General features: G+C 41.0%; 1 protein-coding gene and 1 long non-coding RNA gene across 4 annotated transcripts in view; one reads left to right on the top strand and one right to left on the bottom strand.

The window, feature by feature from the left end:
- The window catches only part of LOC122220127, a 262,266-nt gene extending 261,933 nt beyond the window's left edge, over positions 1–333 (bottom strand). For both annotated transcript variants that reach the window (XR_006202686.1, XR_006202688.1), the window contains exon 1: positions 180–333. This is a non-coding gene — a long non-coding RNA (uncharacterized LOC122220127). The remainder of the gene's footprint in view (positions 1–179) is intronic.
- Positions 334–910: 577 nt separating this feature from the next.
- TENT5A (terminal nucleotidyltransferase 5A) lies at positions 911–9,344 on the top strand. 2 transcript variants are annotated; one of them, XM_042939233.1, is made up of 3 exons: positions 911–1,344; positions 1,582–2,131; positions 3,232–9,344. In XM_042939233.1, the coding sequence occupies exons 2-3, from the start codon at positions 1,619–1,621 to the stop codon at positions 4,006–4,008; spliced, it is 1,290 nt and encodes a 429-aa protein (XP_042795167.1). In that variant the 5' UTR covers positions 911–1,344; positions 1,582–1,618; the 3' UTR covers positions 4,009–9,344. The 2 variants fall into 2 exon arrangements, with proteins under 2 accessions (XP_042795167.1, XP_042795166.1); XM_042939232.1 differs by having other exon boundaries at positions 911–1,399.
- Positions 9,345–17,293: the final 7,949 nt, after the last annotated feature.

Here is a 17,293-nt window from a genome sequence, read left to right as displayed (position 1 = left end):
GAAGCTTTCTAGCAAACTCGGTGGTGAGCGCGTGTGGGAGTAACCATTACACTACTTTCGCACTGCCAAAGTGACTGAAGCAGGTTCGAAAAACTCATCTTTTAGACTCGACCTGTCACATTTTGTGGAAAACTAGACAATTTCACATTGACATCTGTATTCACTTTAGAAAGGCAAACCTTAGCTTGGGACGAACGCGCTTCGCTTCCTCTGTCCGCGGGAGAACGCGCCGCGGTGCGTCCGGGCGCGCGCAGTAGCTCTTTGCGCGACACAGCGGCGGCGCGCTCTCCGCGCCGCACCCCGGGCCCGCGCCGTCCTCGGCTATTGGCCGCTCGCCCGCCCAGCCGCCCGACCCGCCGGGGCGTCCGCTCGGTGACGCGCGCTGGCCCACGCCGCGCTCCCGGCCGCCCGGAGCGGCTCGTGCGCACGAGTTGGACGCAACCTCGCGGCTCCGCCCCCGCGTCTCCTCGGGCTTGCCCGGAGCTCCCAGGCACTTCCCGAGGTTTCGAGAATCGAAACACAGTTAGCAAGCCCTTCCCCTCACTCGCGGAGACTGATTTGCATGGACGAGTGGGCTCAATAGTTCACACCGAGACAGTGTTTCTTGATTAAAAAAAACGGTCTAGCTTTATACCGATACACTGTTTAAGCGGGAGGTCGTGAGGAACCTCTGGAGCCCCATTATTAAGCTATAAGGACGCGCTGAATCAGAGAATTTTATGTTTGGCGACTTTCTGCACTTGCGTGATTTTACTCGTGATTCAGTTTTTAGGGCCACTTACAACTCTTGAGGCATTTTCAGGGTCTTCCCGTTGAGGAAAAAAAGAATAGAGAGGCTTAGGCGCGAAAGACCGTCTCTAAGTTAAGTATATGTACAAATACACGGACATATACATGTACGTACAAATAGCTACCGGCCTCGCGCTCTACGGACTTCTTGCCGCGCCGCTCAGCCAGTCTCGGTCCGCAGGGCGGGCGGGGGCGGCACCCTATGCAGATGAAGAGGGTGTGGCGAGCGCGCAGCGCCTGGGCCCCGGAAGCGCAGAAAGGCCTGGTATAAAAAAAGTAGTGAAGACATTTCCCCGCACAACTGCTAAAGCTCCAGAGACAGTAGCGTGTGCGGCGGCGACGGCGGCAGCTGGAGCCGCCACCTCCGGGACCACCGCAGCTGAGGCGACAGCGGCGCGGGCGGGGGCGAGGGGCGGGAGTGGCCAGCGCAGGCGGCGGGGTCTAGGAAGGACTAAGTGGCTCGCCGCTGCCGGGAGCGCACTCGCTGCTCCTAGAAGTGTTGCCGCCTCGCGGTTCCTCGCTCGCTGCGCTCCTCGAAGGGGCGGCCGCCTCCAGGTGACACAGAAGGGACTCCCGCTTGCACTTTCCAGATGCATCAGAGATACTTTTGGTGCGGGGCTTCTCTGCGGGGCGCGGCGCGCGGCTGGGGACCGCGGGAGTCTGGGGAGGGAGAGTCTCCCAGAAGCCCTCGAGCCTACGGAGGGACCGGGGAGGGGGCGCGCTTTTTCCTTTTTGGGCCCCTGTCCGGTGCCGCGAGTCCTCACCGCCCTCCTTCCCCCTTTTGGCTTTTAGGACTGACCAGGGCCAAGTGGCGTTCGGAGGGCACTTCATGGCGGAAGGCGAAGCGTACTTTGCCATGGCCGAGGACGAGCTGACCGGCGGCGCTTACATCCCCCTGGGCGGCGACTTCGGCGGCGGTGGCGGCGGCGACTTCGGCGGGCACTGCTTGGACTATTGCGAAAGCCCCACGGCGCACTGCAACGTGCTAAACTGGGAGCAAGTGCAGCGGCTGGACGGCATCCTGAGCGAGACCATCCCGATCCACGGGCGCGGCAACTTCCCGACGCTCGAGCTGCAGCCGAGCCTGATCGTGAAGGTGGTGCGGCGGCGCCTGGCCGAGAAGCGCATCGGCGTCCGCGACGTGCGCCTCAACGGCTCGGCCGCCAGCCACGTTCTGCACCAGGACAGCGGCCTGGGCTACAAGGACCTGGACCTCATCTTCTGCGCCGACCTGCGCGGGGAAGAGGAGTTTCAGACTGTGAAGGACGTCGTGCTGGACTGCCTGTTGGACTTCTTACCCGAAGGGGTGAACAAAGAGAAGATCACACCACTCACCCTCAAGGTAAAGCCACCCGAACTGGGTTTGGGTCCTCGCCCGGACCGGGCTGGGGTGCGGCGGGCAGAGGGGCGTCCGTTTGATGCCACAGACCCGCGGCCGTGACGGGTTTGGGCATGCTTCTATATTTGTTTTGTTTTGTTTTGTTTTGTTTTTAATGAGTAAACTAAGGTGCATGGACGATATTGAATGTTTTAGTTCACTTGGTTCTTCAGCGCCACTACTCTTCTGCTTCCTCCTCTGTTCTCCCTTCTCTTCCTTATTTTTTTTTTTTTTAACTCTTGGCTTTCCTTGCTTCAGTCTTGTCCAGAGTAGATTGATTAAGTGAAAGAATGAAATGATATGTCACTTTTTTGAGTCATTTTACGATCTAGTCTTTGGGGAAAGAGCAGTCTGAAGCAGAATGGAGTCAGTGGGCTTATTGGTGTATTGGAAAATGTGATGAGATTTCCCAGCTGCATGAGGCTGACTCGGTGTGTGAAGGATATGTGTGGTGCTTCTCCTGGTCGGTTCACGTGTGAGGGATATTGTGGGAACCCCCCCCACCCCCACACTTTGGTTCAAAGCGTGTTTTATACAATTAAAATTGCATGAGGAATTAGCCTCCCAGAATGTCCTAATTTAGTTCATATTGGGTTTCAGAGTACCCCTGGAGGGACAAGATTCTGGTCGCATCAGTTTCCTTAGGGGAAGTACAACTGGGTTGACTAGGGACAAGGGTAAGGGGCAGACCAACCTTCCACTGTATGCCCTTCTGTCTTTCGAGTATTGTGTGGATGTTGTGTGAATATTGTATCTATAAGACCATTTTCAAAAAATAACATTTCAGAAGTCAGACATGACAACAGAACCTCTTAGTACTGTGCTACGTCTGCCAAAAGCCTCAAACTATTACTTCTAGTTTCTTTCCCAGACGGTAAAACCACTCGTTAAATGCGTTTTTTTCTGCTTTCAGAGGACTGTTTAAGCCTGTAGGTAGTGTTTTGCTGAAACTTGACAAAACAAAAGGGAAGGAGCAAAATAATTTTCAACTGTGAAGAAGATGTATTTATCTACTTATTATTTTTTCTAGGTCTTCTCATCTTGTTTTATCTTTTAAATTGTAGGAAGCTTATGTGCAGAAAATGGTTAAAGTGTGCAATGACTCTGACCGATGGAGTCTTATATCCTTGTCAAACAACAGTGGCAAAAATGTGGAACTGAAATTTGTGGATTCCCTCCGGAGGCAGTTTGAATTTAGTGTAGATTCTTTTCAAATCAAATTAGACTCTCTTCTCCTCTTTTATGAATGTTCAGAGAACCCAATGACTGAAACATTTCACCCCACAATAATTGGTGAGAGCGTCTATGGTGATTTCCATGAAGCCTTTGATCATCTTTGTAACAAGATCATTGCCACCCGGAACCCAGAGGAAATCAGAGGGGGCGGCCTGCTTAAGTACTGCAATCTATTAGTGAGGGGCTTTAGGCCTGCCTCTGATGAAATCAAGACCCTTCAGAGGTATATGTGTTCCAGGTTTTTCATCGACTTCTCAGACATTGGAGAGCAGCAAAGAAAACTGGAGTCCTATCTGCAGAACCACTTCGTGGGATTGGAAGACCGCAAGTATGACTATCTCATGACCCTTCATGGAGTGGTGAATGAGAGTACGGTGTGCCTGATGGGACATGAAAGAAGACAGACTTTAAACCTTATCACTATGCTGGCTATCCGGGTGCTAGCTGACCAAAATGTCATCCCTAATGTGGCTAATGTCACTTGCTATTACCAGCCAGCCCCCTATGTAGCAGATGCCAACTTTAGCAATTACTACATCGCCCAGGTCCAGCCAGTATTCACGTGCCAGCAACAGACATACTCCACTTGGCTACCCTGCAATTAAGAATCATTTAAAAGTGTCCTGTGGGGAAGCTGTTTCAGACAAGATAGGGAAAATAAATTCACAAATAAAAAGGCTGAGTGACGCAGCCCTGATTAAAGATGTGTTTTGTGCAATGATGATCTGCTCCTGGTTTTAAGCTTGGCAAAGCTTGTGGATCTCTTCATAAATATGGGAGCTTGATCTCAAAACCACCCTCCTCACCCACCAACCCTCTCACCTGTTCCTCCTACCCAATTGGATTCTATCTTGAAACAAAAAGACCTGTCATTAAAAGCAACCAGGTTCTCTTAAAATGACAAGGGAAAAAAAATGCTTGATGACAATATGGGTTTGCAGTACCTGCTCCCATAGCTTTGCCATAGGGGGAAAAAATGGAGGGTTTCTTATAGCATGGAATTCACAAAAGGGAAAATGCAGAGGAAAAAAAGGTCTTACCCCAACCTAGTTTTCAATTCAGAAGTTCAGATAGTAACAATAATGGAAGAATAAAGGGTACTCCAACGTTGGGATTACTATCTGAGACTTTTAGCAAGTGCTTTCTGTGGAACCATTCTATTACACTAACAGAAACAGCTTGCTCCTAATGAACAGTAGTAGGTTGGTGCAGCTCTCATAACAAACAGCAGAACTTACGATGACACAATCCATTATTTCCAGCTGCATGCATAGCTTGCATTTTTAAAATGTGAAAATGCAAGCAAAAACAGCTGTAACAAAGAAAGTATGCTCAAGGACCAAAGATTTAACAGATAAAAATACCCAAGTAGAAGAGATATAGTAGAATATATAAAGAGTTACTATATTTGTTACACACCAATAAACATCAAAGTGCCTGTTGCCTTCTGAAAATTTGAAGTGGAAAAATTTTATGGTTTAATGATTATTTTATTTTATCAGGGACTCAAGAAGAAAATAAAACAACATATAAGCTTGTGAATGGTGGAGGAAATGCCCTATTTTTTCTTGGCAAATACTTGTATAAAGTTAACGTTGGTGTGATATTATCATAGGTACATGTGTATGTATGTGTATATTATGTGTATATATATATATATACATACTTCATATATGTATATATATATACACACAGTACATTGACTATGGTCTAGAATAATGTAGCAAATAGAAAATGTTTAAATACTGTGTGCTTTTATGTTTTCAACAGGATGACATGAGACGTGGGCATATTGCAGTGATGAATTAAAACCCACATCTAGAAAATTAAAGCAAATGAAGGAGGAAAACAAGTAATATATTTGATAGGAAGAGCAGAGAGTATACATTTTTAGTGAGTGTGTTTTTGTTTTTTTTTTTCCTTTTATTGTGAGCCATAGAATTCTACAAATGGGAGAATATTTGTTTGGCAGAGCACTCTTTTTGTACTGAACTGCCATTTTGACAGTAGGAACCCTTTTATTTTGTGTAATACTTGCATGCCTCCATGGTGTATAATCCAGTGGATCATGGATCAGTGATAGTCCATTTAAATCCCTGACTGCTAATAAAATTTCTGGTGATCTGAACACTACTTTATTAATATTTAAATGAATTTTTTAATGAATGCATTCTGCATTCCAGGACCACTAGAATTTAGTAAATGTGAAATTATCCTTTTTAAAGAGTATTTGCACAATTGCTTAAAATTTATATATGAGATATATATTATATATGAAATTTTATAAATTCATGCCAATATGAAACATCTTTGATCTGGTTATCACACTGCATTTAAATATTTAGTACTGTACTTAAAATTCAGTCACTTTGCATTGAATCAGATCCAACTTTATTATCTCTTTCCCAAGAGACCAGTTAAACCTTTGTGAAATGAACTGGCATCCCTATTTCAGTTCAGTGACAGCTAATCCTAAAACCATTCTTTCCCCCACCTCTTAATTCCTCTGGATACTGGTCTCTGAAAATGCGTTTGTTAAAAACAAAGCTAACACATGCAAACCTTTCCTTTGTGTTGTGAAACAACCGCACAATTCCTCTCAACTCTAGTGGATGACTGCTTACTATGACAATTCCTCTGAAGAACCTACCATATTTTTGTCATCAAGTTCAAGAGGGATTGGGGAAGAAAATAGCATCATCCTATTGGCAGTGTCATTTGTTTGCTATCTAAGCATCACTCATGTTCAATTTTAGGTTAATCCATCTGAAACTACCTTTTGCACATCTTTCTTTGAAGCCTTAAGAGGAACTTGATGGGTCTGCTGTAGCAGCTTCCCTGTGAATTCTGTCTGAGCTGTAACAGCTACTGCACTGCCACTCACTGTTTCCTAGGGAACTCTTTCTTCTCCCATGTTGGCTCAGTCTCCCTCACTCCAGCCCTGGGTTTGAGAATTAATTTTGAATTTCCAGGCAATATTATTCCATTTGCAGATCAAGCCTGATACTTAACTGTCAGAAGCCAGAGCTCCGCCTGCTTACCTGTTTTGGATTTTCTATAAGAAAATGAAGGGAATATTCGGGAACATAGGAGCAGATGGTTATCTGTCTACTTCCTTCTTATCCTAACTATTGAGAAGTGAATCATCCACTGTATGAAAAAGAATCTGGAGATCTCTGGCTCTGCCATAGGAACAGTCTGCTGTTAATTTATGACACAGATTTCTTATTTGGAGGGGCCTTATTTGAAAATACTTTCCATTTATTTTCTGAAATATTTATGTCCTTCTCTTGCTTTACTCCAGGGTTGGTAGCATAGTTGGAAGTGCCAACACCTGCCATTCAGATAGAACAGGCTGTGCTCAAGACAACCTTCAGCAGTTACTTTAAAACTTAGATAATTTATTTCTCTTTTGTATGTACTATAGTCTTGTGCATATGTAGTTGAACAAAACAGTGGAATAGATGTCTCTCTTTGTGGATGTGTAACCTAAGAGTTTGAATGTCTGGTGAGAGAGAGCCGTGTGTATAGGTCAGAGAAAAGAACAGCTCTCAACTCCTGATTAGTGCCTGTGATTTGCTTGCTTTTGTGTTTATCTGGCCTAGTGTGCTGTTAACTTTAAAACAGGAAGAAGTCTTGTCTTCTGGAGGCTCTTCTCACCTGTCCAGTTTGGCATGTCAGAGAAAATTTAACCTGTGACAGTGCCCTTTTAAAAAGTTGACTGGATTTGCAGTAAATCTGGTTGCCTCAAGAAGTCCTACATCAAGATGGACTTTTCCCTTCCTGACGTGGGGTCAGGTATCTGCTCACTTTGGTAGTGGGTGGACTATTTTAACGTGGCTCCAAATGATGCAAGGATGGAAGAATATCTGTGACCCAAGCCACGGAGGAAATGCAAAGAAAAGCAAACATACTGTTTTTGTCATCCCTTTCTGTTAGCGTATTGTTGATTGCTTCACTGTGCATAAAGTTGTTTTCAAAACAGTGCTTGTCAAATAAATATTGTGAACTATTTTGTAAATGAAATGTATTATGTTGAAAGCTGTCAGCAGTTCAAAAATAAGCTTTTTTTGTTGTTTGAAGACAACGTGTATTAGATGAAACCAAAAAGTAAAAAAAAAAAAATTACATATAGCACCTATTTGAATATATTCTTTCTTTAAGATTTCTTATAGCATAGCCTTTTCAGTGCCAAGAAAGAATCTCTGTGTAATATTTTGTTGTAATAATGGCTTGCTAACAAAATATATGGTTAAAAGTACAAAGGTGGAAGATGTCAAGGTAATTTGGCAAAATTTGCTGCAAATCCTTTTGCAGAATGGAGGAGGCTCTGCCCGCTGGCTGTCTCTCTCTCCGACCTCTACAACCATTGCCTGCTCTGAGATGTCCTATTGCAGCAAACTGCACCTTGGGTCACCCTTTGGAATATTTTGACTTTAGACTGTGTCACAGGCAGAAAAGGAGTTGATGGAGAATGGACTCTTAAAAACTGACATGTTTGAATCAGTGCTAGAGGGAACAGATTGTGAATTTTGTTTACAGCATCCAATATTTGGATTTTTTTTTTCTTGTAAATAAAAAGAAGTTATTTTTTTCTATTGGTTTGTGTCTTTTGTCTTCAGTGTCTGTGCTGGCTAAAGACCATGTCCTCTGAATACCAACTCGATTCCATGAGAAAAGACAAGGCAATATTGGGAGAAGACTAGCCCTCAGCAAATTTTTGGTTAGAGTACACATTAAAATGTTCAGCTTTCAGCCAACCTATCTCTGACTGGCTCAGTTAGCTCCAAAAGAGTCTAGCTAATATGTGCAATTTTTTTTTTTTCCTGGGTATGAACTTAGCAATGTTAAGCAGCCGCAGAAGTCAGACCTATTTGCCACCAACAGTAGAGACTCATGGATCTGGACTACGGGGCTTTATTGGGCCTTGGTTTTCATGAGTAGCCCAAGTGGTGCAATTCAGTCATCAGTCGTTGTATATAATTTGAGCCTCTATAGTATTATTCAGACTTCACATTGGGAGAAGGGGAATAAGTATTGGAAGCTGGTAATTGGAATGAGAAGTGGAAGAAAAGCATTCTCATAGGTTACACTTTGCGTGTGTGCAAGTTTTGGGTGCAAATAAACTGCCCTTTTGACTAGCATTTAACATAATCTCACCTATTCGGATGACCAGGGGCATACATTAATTTATTAATTTTTTTCTTTGTGTAATTTTGGAGACTTTCTCAATACTAGTAGCAATGATAATTTGGTAAGCTTTGGCTATTATAGGACATATTGTGGTTTTAAAACCACTTAAAGTCCCGATGTTGGATAGAATGCATACTTGACACTACATCTATGAAAGAGATCCTCCATATTAAAAGCCAGCTTCCCTCACATATACATCATAAAAAATACAAGGTGGTTATTTGGTTTGATAATGGAATTTGTGTGTTACTCGCTTCTTCCTTTGTTGCAACCTCTTCATCCTTCTATAACTAGTCCCTCACATGTCTGTGGCCATCATATAATTCTTTCTAAGCAAAAGTTGAATAAAGACAGTATATGTTAACCTTCTCCTAGACTTAGATACACCCTGCTATTTCTAGTTGAATTACCAGGCTGCACCTAGCTAACCCACCCTTTCTTTCCTTAGGAAGCTCATTACCTAACCATTCTACTCATTTAAGGAAAAAGAAAAATACCCAAAAAAAGCAAAAAACAAGGAAATTAAAATCAGCCCTTAAATATAAAGTAAAATAAGTGCTAAAATCATCAAATACTTCAGAAATTTAGCTAATTGCCTTTTTAGAACCAAATTTGAAAGAAATGATATGAATGTCCTTCAGTCTAATGGCAAATACATTCAGGTAGGAGAGGAAGAAGAGAAATGATTTCAAAATGACAGTAGCCTTCACCTATCAAAGCCCAGTTCTTGGCTTCTAATGCCATGCTCCAAAAAAAAAAAAAAAAAAAAAAAAAAAGGAACCAGATCTCCTTGGATGAATGGCTGAATCTAGAGATAGAGCAAAGAAGATACCAGAAGAAGCTGGAGAATCCATCTTGTAGTTCCAAAAAGCAATGATCTGCTAAAATAAAATAAAAAAGTTAAAAACCACAACGATGCGGAGCATGTCAAAACAGCACAAGAGCCAACTGAAAAAGTTTCAGTGGCCCAAGCTGGAACAATTACAGCAACAAAATAAGTAGTATTGGATTATAACCCAAAGTATAAAATATCCATGTGTTCACACAGAAATAGAATTGAATGGATAAATGGGGCAAAGAGACAAACTTCCAGTGCAGAATTCCAAATAATCTATGTAGATACTGCCCCCTCAAGGAGATGGAGCTTAAATCCCTACCTCTTAAGTGTGGGCTGTGCATAGTGACTTCCTTCCAAAGTGTACAGTATGGAAAAGGATGAAAAAAGTAACTGTGCTTTGATGTGATGAAAATGGCACTTCATCTCTGTGGTCTTCTCAAAACCCATAATCTCTGTCTTATCATGAGAAAAGCATCAGACAAATATAAATTGAGGGGTATCCTATAAAATATCAGACTAGTACTCCTTAAATCAGCAAAACAAGGAAAAATCTGAAAACTGCCAAAGTCAAGAGGAGACTAAGGAGGCATGGCCAATAAATGTAACGTGGTATCCTGCAGAGGATCCTGGAACAGAAAAGGACATTAGGTAAAACCTGAAGAAATTTTAATATAGCATTATTGAAATAATATTTCAATATCAGTTTATTATGACAGATATATCCTAGAACATTAACAATGGGGAAAGTGGGTTTTGGAAATGGGGGACTGTCTGTACTATCTTCACAAATTGTATATCTAAAACTGTTTTCAAAAGTTTATTAAAAAATGAAGACTGAGTGACCCTTCCTTGCTATTTCTTGGGAAGTGACCTTATTTGTAAAAATAATGGTGAATAGTGAATTTTTTTTTTTTTTAATGTCTTCTGCACTTACATTATTAGGAGAGCATGTGAAGGAGTGAAAATAAAATGATGTGTTTTACTTCAAAGTTTTAGAGAAACTTTACCTACTAGTTTTACAGAAAAGAAAGAAGGCTTAAGACAGCTGAGTTATAGGCTGTGTTTTCCTGCAGAATAATAGGAGGAATTCATATTACCTTAGAGTTTCAAGGAAGGGCAATACTAAATATAACAACAAACCATTGTGCAGATGTGTATAAACACGGAGTTCTAAAATGAGCAAGGACTCAACTTTCACAGCCTAAATATATAGAAGACCCTGAAAAGTAGTTTAGCAACTCTTGGCAAAGGAGTAAATGATATATATTTTTTAATGCTAGGCTCCAGAGGCTAATGTTTAGTGGAGTGTGGAAATGAATTATTATTTAATGTAAATAACCACTTCCAAAATTTATCTGCTTACCTAAGCTTCTCTTCCAGCCTATCAGGTTTTCTTAAAGTACAGGGACACCTGTTCTTTTATTTGCTTTCTCAACTCAATCACTGGCATTAGAAATAGTTTAAAAAGTCTTAAAAAGTAGACCTTTAGTAATTAAAAAATTACTAATTCCAGCTTAGTAGGTTATGAAGTTAGGACAAAGCCTGTGCTTTCTTGCCTAGGGATGTGGAGCATCCTGAGTAGGAATTTATGAGTATGGGGCTAAGTTATTTCTAACCTCCATAATGGAAAGTTCCCTTCAGGATCCCCTTCTGAAACTATTGATTTTCCAGCACAGTGTGTACTTATCAGTAATGCCAAGATTTTGTGGCATCATCTGGCCATGTCATTAGAAAACAGCTGAAACCCTATTCTTTTATTTATTTTTTTCTTTTTCTTTTAGCAAAATTCAACATAACAAACTACACTAGGCACCACGGATAATGCCATTCTATGCATTAATATCATATTGCATATGTTCTGGAGTTTCTTCCTCTATATCTTTTTAAATAAGGTCAAGAAGAACATAGTTCATATGTTTTTAATTTTAAAGGGGAATGATTAAAAATGATTAAAATATCTTTTTTTAGGACTTCAATTATCAGAGAAAAGAAGAGAAACAAATTCAATCAGATTCAAGACCTAACAGCTGAAAATAGAGTTGCCAGATTTTGTAAATAAAAAATACAGGATGTGTAGTTAAATTTGAAAATCAGGTAAGCAATGAAAAAAAAAAATTCAGTATAAGTTTAGTGTTCCATGCAGTATTTTATCTGTGTTTATCTGAAATTCAAATTTAACTGGGAGTCCTGTATTTTGTCAGGCAACCCTATAACCTATATAGAATTACAAAATAAGTCTGAAAAAGATTTTTACTACAATTTGAGTCAAGGACAATTTATAACTTAATATCTAACTTTAGGTACCTGTAAACACTGCATTCCCATAGACTACCCATAGCAGCAAACCCTTTGAGACATGGTTCATTCATTAAATATTTGCTGAATGCCTTTTATGTATTTAGCCTTGTGCTGGATTCTGAGACCCAAAAAGAAGTGAAAGACCTGGTCCATTGCCCTTTAGAAGGCTAGATTCCACTTGTAAGTAGAACTTACTTGCTGAAAATTAATTTTTCAGCCACCCTGGGGTTAATTACTCACAAGGCTTAGCTCTGCATGGAGCACCATAAAGAGCCCTGTGGACTAATGGGGAGTCTAGATAAAGGTAATAGTCCTTGAAATGTGCCTTCTTGGGAGCTCTCCGAAGCAGAACTCCCTACAGGTAGCCCTGTATAGACAGGCACTGGCTATTTGCTTGTTTTGCAGCAAAGAGCAAGTGTAGATGTTTTGCAGTTTCTGCTGAGTGAAGCACAAATTCTCCCTTAAGTTCTGGACACTTGCATTCTCTTTTCAAAACCCCTGCAAAAATCTTTAGGACTTAAGTAGAATACACCTTGAAATTTTATTGCCTATAATCCTGTTTGCTGCAGCACATTAAAATTCCCTTGAATGTTTCTTATGTAACCACTTCTGGTTAACTGTCATCTTGAAGTTATTACAATTTAGTTTTTCCTGCTTTTTCCAGAGCTGTGAAAGTCCCTTTCTCCTATACTTGAAATGCACCAAATGCACCTCGTACCCCAGACTTTATCCCCTCCCCATTTGTATAAAACCAGTTGTGTTGTCATTCTGAGTGCTTATTTATTCAGAGTAGAGCTCTTACTTATAGAGCTCTTACTTAAAGAGCATTTATAACGGTCACTGTTTATGTGTTTCCCTAGACTGCATGGGGTAGGAGAAATCTGTAGCTTTCACCATTATCAAAACATTTAATAAATACTTTCTCATGCCTTTGGCTTGATACTCTATGAAGATTTACAAAGAGTTATACAAAACTGGCTTCTTTTCACTGGCATATTTAATTGAAAAGTGACACAGGGATATGAGCAAGCAAACAAAACACAAAGCAGCAGTGAAATTAAGAAATTTGCCAAAGTATGAGTGGCCAAGCTCATTTCCACATTAGAGCATCTGCTGATTGTTCCATCTCCTTGGAAATGTCTTCCTCCAGATTTTTACATCACATTATTTTTATTATTACTATTATTATTATTAATTTTGTTGTTGAAATGTTACTTCTTCAGATTTTCCCTGATCTTGCTACTTAAAATAGAATTTCCCTCCAACATTTTTACCAAATTATTCTATAGAGGCTTTATGCTGATTTTAGATGTATATTCCCATTATGCTTGTCACTACCTGAAATTGTAGTATAAATTAATTAATTGTAATTTATTTGTCACCACAGAAAGAAATTCCATAAAGGTGAAGACTTCATCTAATACTACTGTGTTCTTTGTGTCTGAAATAGTGCCGCCTTCATAGGAAGTACTTGTTAAATTTGTATGAGTGAATAAATGAATGAGTCCCATTTGGTTCAGGATGAGAGAGAGCTCGAGTGAAATCTCTAATTGGAAAGTGTTAAAAAAGTTGTAAAAAGAGTGAAGAGTAATCAGGAGCACTGTTAGAATAAGAGAAGGATCTCAGAGATGGTCTGTTCGTTGAAAGAGCATAGAGGAGGACCCAGGTGGAGAAATCCCCATCTTGAAGCAATTTATGAACACTAAACAGTAGGAGAGAGAGAAGGTCTCCTGGGGATGTTTAGGGCAGGAGTGTTCAAACCTCTTCTTGGTTCCTGAGTTTGAGCAACTGAAAACGATGGGCTGGCTGGGGCCTACAATATGTGCGGCACAGGCAATTAAGGACAAGAGTAATAGGAAGGCCATCTTGTAGTGCCAATGGGTCTGTTGTCTTTGTTCCAAACCAAACCTAGCAGTCTTGTAAATCGAAGACTACAGTTGTCCTGGGTAATGACTGCACTCTTTTTTACCATCTGCTGCATCTTAGAAGTAGGGAATTCCTGAGACAAGTTTTCAGGATGGTGGGCACAATGACTGAGGTCTGTCTCATATTCTGAGTAAGGGTAAGGGGCCGTGAGGTGGGAATTTTGCTATTCGAAAAAGGCAAATGTATAAAAGGCAGTCTGTTTATCAGCCTTTTCTAAAAACAGACAATCAGCATTTCCACTGGCATCCTTAGCTGGTCAAGCCTCACAGAACAAACAGTCTTGCCCTGGGGCATGATACCTGCTGTGATCATTTGTTGATTTTTCAGGAGTGTCCCAATTTCAGAGTGCTTCCCTGTTGTTACAAATGGTCACAAGAAGGCTTCAGATTTTAGGTGTCATTTTATAAATACTCAACAAGTTAGCTATCTGGTATAATAAGGATCTTGGACTTCAAAAAATCATTTAAAAGTTAGTTTGAAACCTGAATTATTGAATACATTAAAACTGACTTGATTTCTCTGGATCCTGTCCTAAGTCTCAGCATACTTAAGCCATGGTGATTCTCATGAAGAGGCAGGTTGGGAGGGAGGTTGATCAAGAAAAGTGAAACAGTATGATATATTTCGTAAAAAGTACTGAGCAATTCTGAAAAAGCTCTCATGATAAAGAAGGTAGATTGGGGGCTTCTGATACAGCTTGGAGTTTTAAGAGCCACTTGCGGAAATCTATAAAAGAGGGACATAGAAAGAAATACCTTTTCCTCATTTCTGAAAAAGGACCAGAGTGTATGCATACAAGGAGAAGTCCTCACCCCTCCCCCACCCCCACTGCTCCATCTTTTCAGGCCACCTAGAAGAAGGGACCTGGTATTTGTTGTTCTTACTTTGGGTCAGGATGCTTAGCACTTTACATGCACAGTCCTCCTTAATCGCCAAACACAATAATGGTAGCTGTTATTTTCCACACTTTACCAAGTAGGAAATGGAATCCAGGAGGGATGAAGGCCTAGCCATCCAGCTGGAAAGGAGCAGAGGGAGGATTCCAAGGCAAGTCTTGAACTTTGCGTTCTTTGCTTTCTTCTTCTAATCTTCCCACACTCTCCACATCTCACCCTTAGCTGTGAATTGTCAGTGCTGCTGCTTCTCCCAATCCTCTATACTTAAGAGCAGGAGGAAGCATAAGCTAAGATGTGTGACCCTGAAGAGAAAGAGTGATTATAGGATGTGAATAGTTCCCTAAAACAGGCCTTCCTTATAATGTGTAATATTGGTAGTACACATTCAATTTGATAAGCTAATTATATTTTCCATTTAATCATCACAATTAGGTAAAAAGGGTATTATGATTATCTCATATTTAAGCTAAGAAAATGAGACCTAGAGAGATGGAGCTTGCACGGAAGACATAAAGGCCTTTGGAACTCATTCAGTGATTACACAGAGGGAGAGTCTGTTTCTGCCTGAGACACACAAGGCAAATTGATCTTCAGGTCCTTCTACAACCCTATCCTTTCAACCATCTTTCCAAAATGCAGGTGCATCACAGCAACACAGCAGGTAGAAGGTTCAGGAAGAGGATCAGAGCTTTTCTTATAGGATGAGATCATGTAAATTGCCTATTGTGAGTGGATTACCTTACAAAAAATAAGCATGATTTAAATTTTCAGTTGGCAGTCAGAACTCAGTAAACTACTTCATTGCTGTCAAAGCTGTTTTCTGTATGTCCTATTACAGAGAATAGGCCACTTAATCTTTAAAAAGTGATCAATTAGCCTGGCTTACGTCACTTCTTACTGACAATGCATGCTACCAGCTGGCTGCTGATGAATTTTTTTTTTTTGAAGAAAACATTTGAAAGGAAAGGTAAAGAGTGTAATGAGATGTGCTAACCTCTTACAAAACTCTGAATATCAACTTTCTGTAACTCCTCAAATGTTCATTAGCCTTCTTGTGCTCTAAGCTTATCACACCTGTTTAGTTATGCCACCCAAAGCATGTTCCTTAGCATTTTTCTCCTCATTTTTGGCTTCTGCTTAATGATGTCATACACCTTTCTCAATATACAATGTCAACAAGATTCTTTGTTTCTTGGTAAATACTTTAGGGTCATTGTGGGGGGTGGCAGGGGGTGGGGGAGGGCAAGATCAGATCTGTGGACCTGATCCTAGTTCTGTGCTGGTGCTAATTGATAGATTTCTAAAATGTTACTTAAGGAAATATACATACCTAAGTTCCATCCCATTTGTGGCAATTTTTATTTAGTCAGCCTCAAGTTAGACAAGAACGTATATAATTTTTATAAAGTATTTCTGATGCACAGCTCTGCTCAGAACCCCTGCTTTGCAGATGCTAATACAGTAAAACTTTGGCTTACGAGTAACTTGTTCTGTGAGTGTTCTGCAAGATGAGCAAACATTTCTAATAAATTTTAACTTGATAAACGAGCGACATTTTGCAATATGAGTAGTATGTGATGCGGAACATCACATGATCACAACTGAGCCAGGGGTTCTTAAAATATGCCTTGGATTACAAGCATGTTTCTGGAATGAACTATGCTCACAAACCAAGGTTTTACTGTAGTGCCAAATCTATGTCACTTAACGTAGGCCCTCTAGAAAGAGAATCTGAAGTAGTGATTATATAATGGATTATTTGCCAGATATAATCACAAGATATGAACAAGTGTAATTCATTGAAACACAGTATGTCACCATGCTGGCGACTGACTGCATCACTGAGTGCCATAGAGCAATGCAAAAGGTGATTCAGCAGGCATGTTCAATCAGCAGCAGAGAATTCTCCATAAAGTTTGCAAGGAAGCACTGTACCTTGAAGTAGTACACAAGATAAAGGAAAGGGAGTTTATCTGCCTGGTTTCTCCCTATCTCCCTTTTTCCAGTAGTCAAGGTTCATTCCTTGGGGAACTACCTCTTCCACATTTCCAGTTGCCTTATCTGGCTCCTAAGTGGCTGTGTAGGAGAACAGGTCTCATGTCCTACAGAGTGGCACTTCATTCAATTCCTCAGCAACAAGTGAGGTGCTGACTCAGAAAGAGAGGAAGAAGGTGGTCAAGGTTTGCATCCTACAATGCAATGTTGTCACTGGAGTTAAGGAAGAGACCACTGAGGGGTTATTTCAGCATATCAAGAAGATAGAGTTGAATTTAAAGAGGGAATGGAAAATTGGGAGGATGGCAGCCTCACAGAAAGTATTGAGAAAGGAATGATTGGTGTTGAATATTGTTGATTGGCAATTGACATCTTTTCCCATCTTTCTGTATTTCCCCCTGTATCCCAGGAATTGGAAGACCAGACTCCCTTGCAGGTAGGGGTCTGGCTGCAGTACAGGTTTTGCCAGTAGGAGGCACTTGCATGAGACATTGTAGAGAGGCCTTTTCTTATGTCACTCTGGTGCCATCAAGAATGTTCCTGTAGGTGAGCTGTAGTTTTTTCAAGCTCTAGATTAAAGGTATAGTGGTGTGAGCCCAGTGGGGTCGTCTGACTTCTCCTTCAGCACTTCTAAAGATTTTGTAAGCACCTTCTTTCAGCATTTGAACCCTTTTTGATGGAAATATCTGTTTCCTGCAATGCAGTCAGGCAGAAGCACCGAGAGCAAAGTAGGCTTTGTAGGAG

This window comes from Panthera leo, chromosome B2, assembly GCF_018350215.1.
Source record: "Panthera leo isolate Ple1 chromosome B2, P.leo_Ple1_pat1.1, whole genome shotgun sequence".
Taxonomy (NCBI): domain Eukaryota; kingdom Metazoa; phylum Chordata; class Mammalia; order Carnivora; family Felidae; genus Panthera; species Panthera leo.
The sequence above is the reverse complement of the archived record's forward strand: the minus strand, read 5'-3'. Positions and strand labels throughout refer to the sequence as shown.

Coding starts and splice junctions, on each gene's coding strand:
- TENT5A (XM_042939232.1), top strand. CDS start 1,380: ATGCATCAGAGATACTTTTG. Junction 1,400..1,581: donor ATGCATCAGAGATACTTTTG/GTGCGGGGCTTC, acceptor TTTGGCTTTTAG/GACTGACCAGGGCCAAGTGG. Junction 2,132..3,231: donor TCACACCACTCACCCTCAAG/GTAAAGCCACCC, acceptor TTTAAATTGTAG/GAAGCTTATGTGCAGAAAAT.